At 43.8% G+C, this 12,599-nt stretch overlaps 1 protein-coding gene across 2 annotated transcripts in view; it reads left to right on the top strand.

Annotated features, from left to right (window-relative positions):
• The window catches only part of PCOLCE2 (procollagen C-endopeptidase enhancer 2), a 636,371-nt gene that overhangs the window by 463,340 nt on the left and 160,432 nt on the right, over window positions 1-12,599 (top strand). For both annotated transcript variants that reach the window (XM_069618265.1, XM_069618264.1), the window contains exon 6: window positions 10,403-10,557. In XM_069618265.1, the coding sequence (XP_069474366.1) occupies window positions 10,403-10,557 (155 nt within the window). The remainder of the gene's footprint in view (window positions 1-10,402; window positions 10,558-12,599) is intronic.

Genomic DNA, 12,599 nt, shown 5'->3' on the forward strand with positions numbered 1-12,599 from the left:
AAAAGTCCTAGAATACAGACACTGAAAGCAATGGTTGGTGATCACATGACGGTGGAGATACAGTAGTAGGAGAAGCAATGTAATAGGTTAACAATCTGAATGCTGAAGAAGCATTTTCTTGTCACCTCATATTTGCCCTCTGTGCCAAGCAACAGCACCGCTGTTTTACGCAGTGTGCATACCCTTACATTTAGACTTGGGTTTATGGAGTTTGTATACAGCACCTACACCTGTGGGTTTCTTGGCACTGTGGTGCTCCAGTGGGGCGGCTGCAAGAAGTGAGAAAAGCTAAACAGGAGAGAGTCAGGTTTTACTGTTTTTTTAAAAAAAGCTTTTTAAAGGATGTGGTTATTGCTGAGATGAACATCGAGATGAAGGGAGCTCAGGATCTGTGGAACAGTACCGGGCAGGAATATCCGCCTAACCTTTTGTGTGTGGATGATGGAACCATAAGCAGCTAATGGGGAAAGGAGAGAACTAATGGGAGTTTACAGAGCTTGGCTAAGAGAAATGGGTGATCCTTTCCACAGAAAGTACAATGAGTCCTGCTGAACATTTTAAACAGGGTAGGTTGGTGTACAAGGAACCAGTGGGGAGTAGTCGTGATATGTTCAGAACGATGACCGGCAATCAGCATTTTGGGGTGAGGGGGTCTGGAGGCAATTTATAAGAATGTGTGGGTATCATAAGGAGGGCATTTCCATAGTCAAGCCGAGACACCATAGTGGAAGTCATAACTGAAGTCTTATCGAAGAGAGGATAAAAAGGATGATTTTGCAGAGCACCCTCAAATGGAAATTGCAGGGGCTTCCTACAAAATTAGCTAGAGGCTGAAGGGAGGGGCTATTACCAATGTGAAAACCAAGCTGCTTAACTAAAGTATATTAATGTGTGGGTATCATAAGGAGAGCATTTCCATAGTCAAGCCGAGATACCATAGTGGAAGTCATAACTGAAGTCTTATCGAAGAGAGGAGAAAAAGGATGATTTTGAAGAGCACCCTCAAATGGAAATTGCAGGTGCTTCCTACAAAATTAGCTAGAGGCTGAAGGGAGGGGCTATTACCAATGTGAAAATCGAGCTGCTTAACTAAAGTATAAGAATGTGTGGGTACCATAAGGAGGGCATTTCCATAGTCAAGCCGAGATACCATAGTGGAAGTCATAACTGAAGTCTTATCAAAGAGAGGAGAAAAAGGATGATTTTGCAGAGCACCCTCAAATGGAAATTGCAGGTGCTTCCTACGAAATTAGCTTGAGGCTGAAGGTAGGGGCTATTACCAATGTGAAAACCAAGCTGCTTAACTAAAGTATAAGAATGTGTGGCTACCATAAGGAGGGCATTTCCATAGTCAAGCCGAGATACCATAGTGGAAGTCATAACTGAAGTCTTATTGAAGAGAGGAGAACAAGGATGATTTTGCAGAGCACCCTCAAATGGAAATATGAAAACCAAGCTGCTGAACTAAAGTGACCAGGTGAGGTCACAGCCCCCTTGGTGGAGATGAAAGGAGTCAAGATGCCATTGCTGCCTTCAGCTGTCATCATCACCCTTTCATCAGAGTTGAGTTTAGGCCAGTGGTTCCCCATCCACTGCCTCCCCATCAGTGACTCATATCTGGCAAACAATTTCTGAAATGATCTACAATTCCACCATGTCATTTGGAGAACAATGGGGGTGTTATCAGCAGAGAAATATAACTGGAGGCCATATCCGTGGAAGGGGGTTAGGGTTGGGGCGCATATATAATTAAAAAGACTCAGGCAGTGAGGAAACCTGTGGCACTCCACAGGTAAGGGGAAATGGGTTCTATAGAAGGAGGACCCTAACGACTAAGAATCTGTTCATCAAGATGGAGTAAAACAAGCGCAGAGTTGGCGCGGTCAGGCTCATTAAATCTGCTGGGAAGTGTACGTTGGTCGATGGTGGCGAAGGTGAAGGAGGTGTCCAGCCGGACCAAGACTGTCGCACAGTGCACATAAGCGGGGACTCTAAGGTCACCCAGGATGGAGAGTAGCAGCAACCCCATGCTGCTGGTCAGCTGTAAGCCTACCTGATAGGAATCCAGAAAGTCGCAGACTCAATGAAGTCACAACTGTCCTTCCTGTGAGTTCCGCGACAAGCACTGAAAGAGAAATCAGGCAAAAGTGTGGCCAAGTGTGAAGGGGGCATAGATGGTTTCTTCAATCATTGAACAACCTTAGCACACTTGAAAGTGTCAGTCGAATGGGGAGAGGATCTGACAATGGGGGCGATAACAGGAGCAACAACAGCTGCTTGGATCCTAACCTGGTTAAACAGGTTAATACTTGTTCAGAATACATACTAGTAGTGGTGTAGGTAAGCAGAGGCAAAGCCTAAAGAGAATTGGAATAGGCAGCCATAGGAGGTTTGGAGAAGAAAGCAGTGAGGCTGATCAAGTTGTCTGAGAGATAGTTACTAATAGTAGTGGTTGTGACATAAGCACCCTGGGCAGGGGCGCCAGCCAATCGGGGAGCTTTGTACGTGGGCTGAATCCTTTGGTATAAGCCTGCTTTCCGAGCTCCCGCACGAATGTGCACCTCGCCAAATGTGCCGTCCTTCCTCCCTCCCTCCTTCCCCATATCACCCTTAGCACCCGTTAGTAACTACATGTTGTCGCTAAAGGCGATGTTAAATAAATATTTTAAAAGGAAAAACGTACCTTTACTGCGTCCTGCCATGCTGTGTCGGGGAAAGGAGTCTGTCTTCCATGATGATTCAGAATCGGTTCAGCTTTGCTCAGGCCCTTAACTTGGGCAGCAGGCCATTAACGAAAGGGTTGACACACCGCCTCTGGGGCATATGGCCTCATTGAAAAAAGAGGCCATTTTGTTGCACCCTCGCATTGTGGAAGGGGAGTAGTACTGGACAGGGATAAGGGTGGCCAGAGTTCTATGGTACTTGTGAAGCTCATCTTTTGAAAACAGAGAACCATTTCTATCATTGCAGAGAAGTATACTTTTCCTGCTCACTATCAAGGTGTTTTTATGGATTGAAAATAGCCTCATGAGACGGCAAGGTGTCATTGAGGCACTAGGCCAGTTCTAAATTCTTGGCCCTAATTGTGAATTCATTTTAAACAGAAGCAAACCATTTGGCAGAAGGTGTAACCTGATTTAACGGCTTTGTTTTTTAAGGAAAAGGTTTACTCGCTGTGTTGGAGAGCCTATTTTGGTCATTATCGAAAAGAGGGGGGGGTGCTATATATGTATGCAATCATGTAGTCATTTATTTACTTACTGAGTTGTTTTGTGTTTGTATCATGCAACATTCAAACAAGATCCTTCAAAGCATTGAGGTATTGATATGCTTAGGTAGGTGGACAGGTGGGCTGAGGAACAGGAGGTCCAATTGCAAGCTAGTCACTTATTTGCTGAGAGTTGCGGTGTGTTCCAGTAGGGATCAGTATGTCGGCAGGTGCAGGAAAACAGCAAAATAGTTGGTCCAGGTAATGTGGATGGAGAGTCTACTGCACTAGTGAGAGGGGTGCAAAGACCAGATCTAGCGAATAACCACCTTTGCGTGGGCTACCCACAACAGTTTGTGAAAGATCAATGGTCTGCATAACATTTAAGAAACGTTTTATGGCAATTTGAGGGGAGCCCTCGCACCACACATTTAGGCCACCTAGAACCTCAGTAGGCCCATGCATTAAAGGTATTACGGTAGTAGAGTGGCCCAAGAGGGCATCAGCAAAACATGACTCAGGCTTAGGGAGGTAATAAACTAAGATGAAAGTGAGTGAAATCATGCCAGGAAGATGGTATTTAAAAATGATATGTTATGCAAACACTGAGAGAACTAAGCACATACTGCTCCAGAGAAAATGGTGCCTAGAAATAGCAGCACCTCTGCCACCAGGGAATGGAGTGGTTTGAGAACTGTAGGTTTTCCCCGTATAGGGATGGCATGAACTACAGAAGAACTAGATGAGTCCTCCGGACAGGTTTCAATAATAAAATAGATGCTGTACCATGTATTACTTATACGGTCATACAACTTAGTTTGATGTTTAACTTAAGCGACAGCTAACTTGTGAGTTGTACTTGGTCTGGGGCAATGTTGTGCAAGGTGCAAATAGCAGAATGTGCAAGACAAAAGGGTGGAGTGTCACCATTCTATCACTTTACATTCCATACTTCCTCAGAGAATTGATAAGATCACCAATTATTATTTGGGGCTTATCGAAAATCGGCTTTGAATAAGTATTCGGCCGAATTCCGGCTGAAAATGAGATATTCGGCTTTTGCCGAATACTTTATTAATTATCACTCAAAGCCGAATAGTTTCCCCTACATACTACATTAAGGGCTGCTTTTACTGAGTGCCTTGAATCATTCAGGCATGTCATGTTTATCCTTTTAAAAGGATCATTAAAGAAATGTTGCTGTTACTTTTTTGATTGAGTACAGGCAGAGCAGGGGTGTAAAAGTACAAAGTGCCTTCCCTTCATGTGCTGGACAGACAGACTTTCATTTGGTGGTTTGCTTAGGGCGGCGAGCAGAAGCAAAACTCTCAATATTTTGAATGCATCCCTGATCTCCACTGTATTTTGCAGATAAAAACACTGAGCTTGAACAGTAGTTCTCTATTGAAAATGTTTTCTGTAGGTGCTTATTGATTTGCTGACGATCTGTTGGAGGAATCTGAAATTTACAGGTTCCAATCCCACCAATTCCCAATCCAAATAATATAATTTTGTGAATTATGATAGCTGTTGCAGCAATCTCAGTAAATTCCAAACACTGCGTAAAATAGCTCAGGATGTAGTGTGCCTGCAGCAAAGAATTGTATTCAGCCTGCAGGCCAAAGCTATAAAGCAAGAAAGATATCTCAGTGGGAAATGTGCCTGCGGCAGAGATACGATTATATCAAAACCTAGGTTACAATTTCTGCATTACAACTTTCTCCTGCTTCCAAAATGACTCCATTTGAATGCAGTAAAAGTGACAGATGTTACTAAAGAACATAGCTATTTTGTTTTGAACTAAAATGCCCGAGTCTGTGGCAGCAGAAATATTCATCCGAACATTAGTGAATTAAAAAAGAGGGATATTTCAGTAATAAAGACAAGGAGATACAAGTTTATAATTTAGAAACATTTGACCAAATGGATGTACAAGTGAAACAAATAAAATAAAAAGATCTGAAAATCAGCACTGCCCCTTCCCTAAAGGGTCGACAGCTGAGAACCATGGAGGTCTCAGCATACTGTATATATTTATGTCTACTGTCTTTTACCATGCCCCAAACACTATAAACATACCCCACCTGAAAAAGAGAGAAAACTACTATTAATGAAAAGGCATTCTTCACATGGCTAATCCCGAAGCAGTACCACAGGTAGAAAGCAAGGCTTTAGCACCCCAAATGTATGTATTCGGAGCACTTCAGTAGTCAGCAGGGCACTAATTGATGTAATCACTCCTTTTGTGTTTCAGTGCCTTGCTGGAACCATAAGGCTAAAGATGGGCAGGCTCAAAAGGGACATTTGACAGTACAAGTAGACACATTACAGTCTCCAATCACAGTGATTGCTTACATGCATACTATATTTTTGGGCTAGTCTTACTTGGGCACTGCCCAACAGGCGACAACTATGAAGGCACAAAAATACAACGTTTATTTTCTGATAATGTATTCCTTTCAGGGTATATGCAAACATCTTTCATAGACAACAAAGCAAAGAAATGTAGCAAAGATATGTTATACATATTTTAAAGTTTGTTTTTAATGTAAAAAGTGTTTTTCTTGTCTGCATAACTTTATTTATTAAAAAGCCAACTATTTGGTTTTGTACTGAGCTCCAGCTGAATATTTGTCCAACTATTCGGTATTCGGTCGAATACTTAAATCGGTATCCAGTCATTGTATTGCAAACATTACAGAGTGGTACATAACAGAGCAGACAATAACACCGAAAACACCAAAAAGATCAAATAAATATATAAAGAGAAGTGGGGTAAGTGGTTAAAATGGGTGGGGATGAGCTTGGGGTGGCGTTATAAGGGTAGAAAATCAGGAGGTTTGGGGGGACCCCCCAAATAAAAACAGATTTATGTGTTTTTCCTGTGATTAAATGTACCACTCTGTAATTGTAAATAAATCTACTATTCGGTACACCCCTAATTACTATATCCTCAGAATCAGACTCATTTAGTATAATCTTGCAAGTAAATTCCCTTCTGCCTTAATTCTGTTACCCCTGGTCCTCAGATTTTACTCAAAAAGTTACCCCTGTTGTTTATTTTGTTTATAAATTGGATGCAGAGCTACCTTCTAAGAAATACATTTGATGTGTCGAAAATTGTAGGTAGAGGGTTTCCTTTACTCCATTTTGTGGATGATGCAGTTTCGGTGGCAAAAACAGAGGTGGCTCTTGTTCCACATAGTAAATTAAAGTAAACTGGTGTTAGTAAAGACATTCGACTATCTGGGATCCGCTTCTCATCTAATGCACCATGGTCCTCTCATATATCAAAATAGCAGAAACCTAATTCAAACAATCTATCGGGTGATATTCTTATATCTATCAAATTTTGTTAGATTGGCCATAGAAGTCTACAAATCAGAATCCTTGGCCCAGCTGGTATTTGGAGCTAAAGGATATGGTTTTAGTGGGAGAAAGAGTTTTGTAGGCACAAAAAAATTGCTTTTTGAAATCTTTACTGGGTACCAACGGCAGTAGCGCATGAAATAGCATTTAGAGAGGGGAATCCCGGAGCTGTTGAGGACATCCTCCTGGCAAAACCATTGGCATTACAGGTAAAGCTGTGAAGCAAACAGGGCAGTTTGCTATGCCGAGTGCACTCTTCACGAGTGAGACGTAGGTTTAGAAGGCAGAGTAACCTGAGCATAGCTTTGGTAGAGTTAGGGTTGAGTCAGGGGTTTAATGATCCCACATTAATACCAGTATATACCAGCGGTATGCAGTAAAAGTGAGGGCAGGTAAGTGCATGGCAAATTCAATAGAAAACGGTTCTCTGAGAGCATAATCTACATACATGCCAACGGGGATAGTCTGCCCGCTTGTCTGTCTCTCATTACTAGAGAGCGGCTGAACGTCTTTATATGAGCACAACATTGAGCACTCTACCGCAAAGGATTAACTTGTTAAAATGGAGGCCAAAGGAGTACCCCACAGATTGCTACCCGTGAACAGTAAGGTCTAGGAAAGATACTATCAACTCCTTGCTATTCTGCCTGCTGCTTAGGCACCTGAGAAAGAGGTGGGCGGATCCAATGGCAAGAGGATCAGACAACGAAATTATAGGACGGTCTTTTCCCGTTTCACTAAACGCGACCTAAAGTAACAACTATACAGAGTTCTCCCTTTTATACGGTTAGGCTTCCTTTGCAACAAAAGCTATTTTATTTGTTGTGTATTTTCACAAGTAGGAGATTGACGCTCCTTAAAGCATACGTAACATGCAGGTTTTTTTTATTCCATGACTGCGCAAAGATTTATGAATTATAGCCTTGCTGCTTTGCTATTGTCATAAAAGGTACTACATGTTTTATTGTATATTATTAAGGAAATTGGACTTAGTGTGTAACGTGAGGTCTTAATGCTTTTACCAGATTTATGTACATTTAAATGGCGATATATTTTTGTTGTTCCAATTTTATTTCTGAATTCTTATGTACGACTGTGTGTTCTCTTATGATTGTTTGTTTTAAGTTCATTCTTTTGTGGGATCATAACCCTACATAAAGTGTTCAACATGGCAGCGAGACGTTACATAGATATAATCCAGCTGAGAAAGGCAAAGGCTGGTGGACTGCCAGTAACCTTGAAGCAGGATTCTAAGGGGAACGTCATTTGATCTCAAGACGAACGTTAAGAAATCACCCGTCTAGGAGTTAGGACACACTTCCAAGAAATCATATTCCAAAATGGTGGATGGACCCCGGCCCCTCCCACAAGAGATGGAGTTTGATTACCTCGCGATAGGGTTGACCAAGAACCTCAGAGGGTGTGTCGATTAGCGAAGCATTACACAATTCTCCAATTGCTATTCAGTGCAGCCGAGAGACACAATTCCAAAAGTCTATGGGCCTCATTACGACCCTGGCGGTAAGGGGTTTACGCCAGCGTTAGCTGCGCCGACCCCTTACCGCCAATTACGAGGTCCCTTAGTGCCATGGCGCTTTTAACACCTGCTTTTAGCAGGTGTTAAAATCCATGGCGCTAAGGGACCATGGAGTTAATTACGCCACCGTAATTTACGGTGGCGTAATTAACGCCTTCCCCACTCCCATTATGCCCTATGGGGCAAAAATGGGAATGGGGAAGGGTAAATGGGGATTGGGGACTTAACGCCCCCGCCAACCTCGGAATGGGGCCGTAAGTCCGCCAACCACCATGGCGTAAACGTAGTTTACGCCATGGTGGTAAAGTCACGGCCCAGGCGGTAACTTACCGCCAGGGTCGTAATGAGGCCCAATCTGTACCGTCGAGGTGGTGTCAGGCGTCTCCTAAGGAGTTGATATCTGGGAGCTGGGGGAACAGAGGCAGGTAACAAGCCCTCTGCCACAGTATTTATCATTTCAATTTACCGTAAAAGAAATTGTGCTACTGAGAAGCGTCCTAATTCCACCAGTATTGGTGTTCATTGAAGCTGCTTTGGTCTTTGCTGTGGGAAAACGCTGTATGTTTTCATGAATGGTTCTGACAACAGCTATTTACCAAAAGCGGTCAGGACAGGCCAGCACCTGTCCAGCGTGAGTAAAATGCCGGCCTCCCTGACGCCTCCATGTGAAGCGTGTGTCTCAGGCCTGTTCCCATCCAATTTAGAAAGGTGGGGTGGCTATGATAGGTCAGCAGGGGGGAGAGATAAGCAAACACAGACTGGCAAACTTTGGAATGCCGGCGTTCCCAGGACACCACACTGGGCCAGGCACAACTGTCTCCACACGTGTCAGCTGCTTTCTGAGTTCCAACGATGAGAAAGTGCTAGTGGTCTGGCAGAGTGGGACTTAATGCATAACTTACCATAAGGACGTATGCGTGTGTGTATATAGCTCCAGATCCCCTCCTCCCCCCACTTCTAAGCACTGCAGCCGAGGTGCTGGTATACCCAATGTAATGTCCCTCAAATGACTGACTTAGGCAGGATGAAGGACTGAGTCTTCTCGGTCCTCCAGCATCCAAACCTGGGATTGCAGATTGCCCACAGACCTCAGAAGTGTTTCCACTTGGTGAGCTATCTTTTCGACTATGAGGGAACAGTTCCAGCACGCCGCCTGGAAGGGAGGTATTTTTATTTATTTATTTATTTATTTGGAGTCCATGTTATTAGTCATCAGGTCACACACACGCCACCAAAATGTAGCTTCACGCGTCAGCCACTTCCCAGGATGGTGTATGCCAAGGCACAGAAACGAGAGTAGAAGCGCCAGAGAACATATATGAACGGGCACGCTGCATGTATGTTGGTTGAGAATAGTCAGGTGATGTACTGTGATGTAAGGTGGCCTTGTGGAGCGCCCTACTGCTATTTTAGAGTCCTGACTTTATATAGAGTAAACACATTTCCCACTGTGTTTGAGGTACTGCGGTTTAAAAAAGCGTGAATGTCTGCAGAGGAGAATAAATAAGGCTGCTGTGCACTTTCAGCCAATTAGAGACACGTGCCTGTATAACACACACTGTGGTGCACAATGCAGAACAGACCTGGATGTGCCCTGCGTTCTTATTGCCAAGTGCTGTTTGTAATTACAAAAGAGGCCTCCCTCTGTGGTACTGAATGTGCCAGCAGAAATCCATGCCAGTGCACTGAATTCTGGGTTATTCCGTCTTTGCAAGGGTGTGCGCCCAATGCAAAGGGGGACATCAGATAGTAGTTTTGGCCATGCACCCAGGACGCTGCTCCTCCCAGATGCAGCATGCAGTGATCAACAAATGACTCCCAGGTCCCACCTGGAGGCCAAGGAGTTCAGTTCCAGACCCCCCTGTCTTAACAGGAGCGATCGGCTTACATTTGAGCTAATGAGAACATATTTGCACTTCCAGCATTTGGGGGATGGGACCTGCTCAAGTGGGGAGGGGGAGTCAATTAAAAAAATGTGAACAACGCTTGTCTACACTGTATACTGCATGTCGCCAATTAATGAGCATCTTATATTGTCCGATGAGATTGTGATGAAAACTTCCTCCTCAGGAATGTGTGATTATGAAGCTTCCTAAGACAAGCAGTCGAGAAATTGGTCTGATCCATCCATCCTCTCTCTATAACAGTTGACATGCTTTTGCCTAGCTGGTCGGCCATCTTTGTTACCGTTCATTTGTGTGTGCAGTGAGCGAGTGGGTGCAGTATGTTGCAGTGCAGAGCTTGCCATGTTCCTCTTAACACTTGCCTTCTGTTTCCTTCTGCTGCAGGCCTATTGTATCGGAGCGCAATGAACTCCTCATCCAGTTTTTGTCTGACTTAAGTTTGACGGCGGACGGCTTCATCGGTCACTACAAGTTCAGGCCCAAAAAGCTGCCTACGACCCAACCTCCCCCTGTTACAACGGCACCCCCAACAACCACAAGTAGGTGCCTTTTATTTACTCTGCACATTCTCTGTTCTCTTCAATTCAACTTCGGAAGAACATCACTGGAGTTCCAGCAAAGATTCCTAGAAAGAGAAAGACAATGAAGCAGTAGAACCCGAGGAGTGGGGCATTACGTCTGGTAATGCCCCCCTCCGAGGTTTCTTTTGCTATTAGTAGCCCGGCACATCTATTACTAACATTTTATTCTCAAGCTGAGAAACGGCATTGAAACAGTTTCTCAACTCGAGAAAAAAAGCACATAAAAGGCCGCCATGCATCGGGAAGAAGGGACTAAAAGTTGTCCCTTCTCCCTTTCCATAGCAGCCAGGGGAGGAAGGAAAAGAACCCTGCAGTACTTGGTGCTCCAAACGGAGCACCTCAGCTGAGTCTTTCCCGGCCAGGTAACGACCCAGCGAGGGCCAATTAGATTCTAACAATCCAATTGTCCCTCGCCGGGCACTCATGTCGCGTTAAGCCCCCGTTCCAAGGACTGGAACGGGGGGTGACAGCCCGGCAGAAAAAATTAACCTGCCGAGCAAAGCGAGGGCCATTAACGAGGTTTTCCCAGAGGTTACCCCCATTCCAGCAGTTGAAATGGGGGCTGAAGGCCATTAGCACCCCAGGCTACCAAAGCAGTAACAGAGTCTCTATTACATTTCTCATATCTGTATTCTGGGCACTGTCCTCTTTAAACACGATGGTTTGTGGGTAGAGGGTAAACAAAAGTGCACACAGTAGTCAATGAAACACGGCAAGAGATAAAGGCATTACACACCTTGCACCATGCTATTTATGGGTATATGTCTTCAATGCTTTCAATAAACTGCTGGTTACAACAAAAGGAAATTAACAAATAAAAGGCACCCAGAAGACATTGAAAAAAGTGCACCGAGAATCTGGATGAAGATATAAAGACATGAATCCTATGATCTCCGTTATTGTGCTCTGTGAGGTCATGTGACATTTTTGTCAAAATAAACGCTGTTCTCCAACAACATTGCAGAATTGTGAGTGTGGAAAGAATAAAATGATCCTATATGTAGGATGCCTTTAGGAAGTGTGCAGCATCCTTCCCCTGAGATCCAGCTAAAATTCAGCATGTGGTTGAAGTTCTTAAAGGAGTGATTGATATCACAGCCAAGCTTTCTGCCTGTCTTGAATCAGCATATATGCCTTAATGTTACAAACATTTTAATTTTAGGGGGAGTGTTGCATAAAATGAAATGAACAATGAAATTCGTATCAAGCCCAATGTGCATTATGCACCTGGTGATTCAAGCATAAAGCTCTTTTATCAAAGACATATTTATCAAATATAAAGATCTGTTGTCATTCTTATGTTCCCAAAATGATCTTTGCTCTTATGCAAAGCAGCCTGGGACCTTCACTGGTGCTTTTTGTCTCCTTTCTCACAGGTATATTTCTAAAGAGAACAGCACAAGTGTGCCAGACTGCCCATCTTAAAATGATACACTTTTTGATGAAACCTTTATTTAAGAAAGTGTGTTCAACATTACAACCAGGGTAAAAGAGTCAGCAAACAGTACAGTGAAATAAACAGTCTTACCATGACTTTACAGTTGGTATTGTTTATGAGCGGTCCTACATTGTTGCAATTCACCAGCGGGAAGAGCATTGGGTGGAGCTGCTAGTAATGAGGTCTGCATTTTGCCTCACATTTCGACAGATGAGTTATCGCCGCTGTCAGAACACATTTGGGTAGATGCGGGATAACTACGGTATGGGGACCATTTGTTCTTTGGCCGAGAGTTCATAGGCTGCAGAGCGGACCAGCGTTCTTCCATGTCTGATGCCCACGTAACTGCTTTGAACAATTGGGAAACAGTTGGACAGGCCGGGTGAAGCCATAACAACAGGATGCATCAGACGGCTAGTAACATACACAGACTGACCAGCCTACGGAGAACTCCACGTATGTTTTCGAATTGATGAAACAAGCAAAATGAGGGGGGTAGTGCGTAGTTCAGAGTTAAGTACAACTGACATGGTCTCGCAAACTCCGACCCAGAATTCTTCTA

This window comes from Ambystoma mexicanum, chromosome 10 (assembly GCF_040938575.1).
Source record: "Ambystoma mexicanum isolate Mex_15411 chromosome 10, UKY_AmexF1_1, whole genome shotgun sequence".
Taxonomy (NCBI): Eukaryota; Metazoa; Chordata; class Amphibia; order Caudata; family Ambystomatidae; genus Ambystoma; species Ambystoma mexicanum.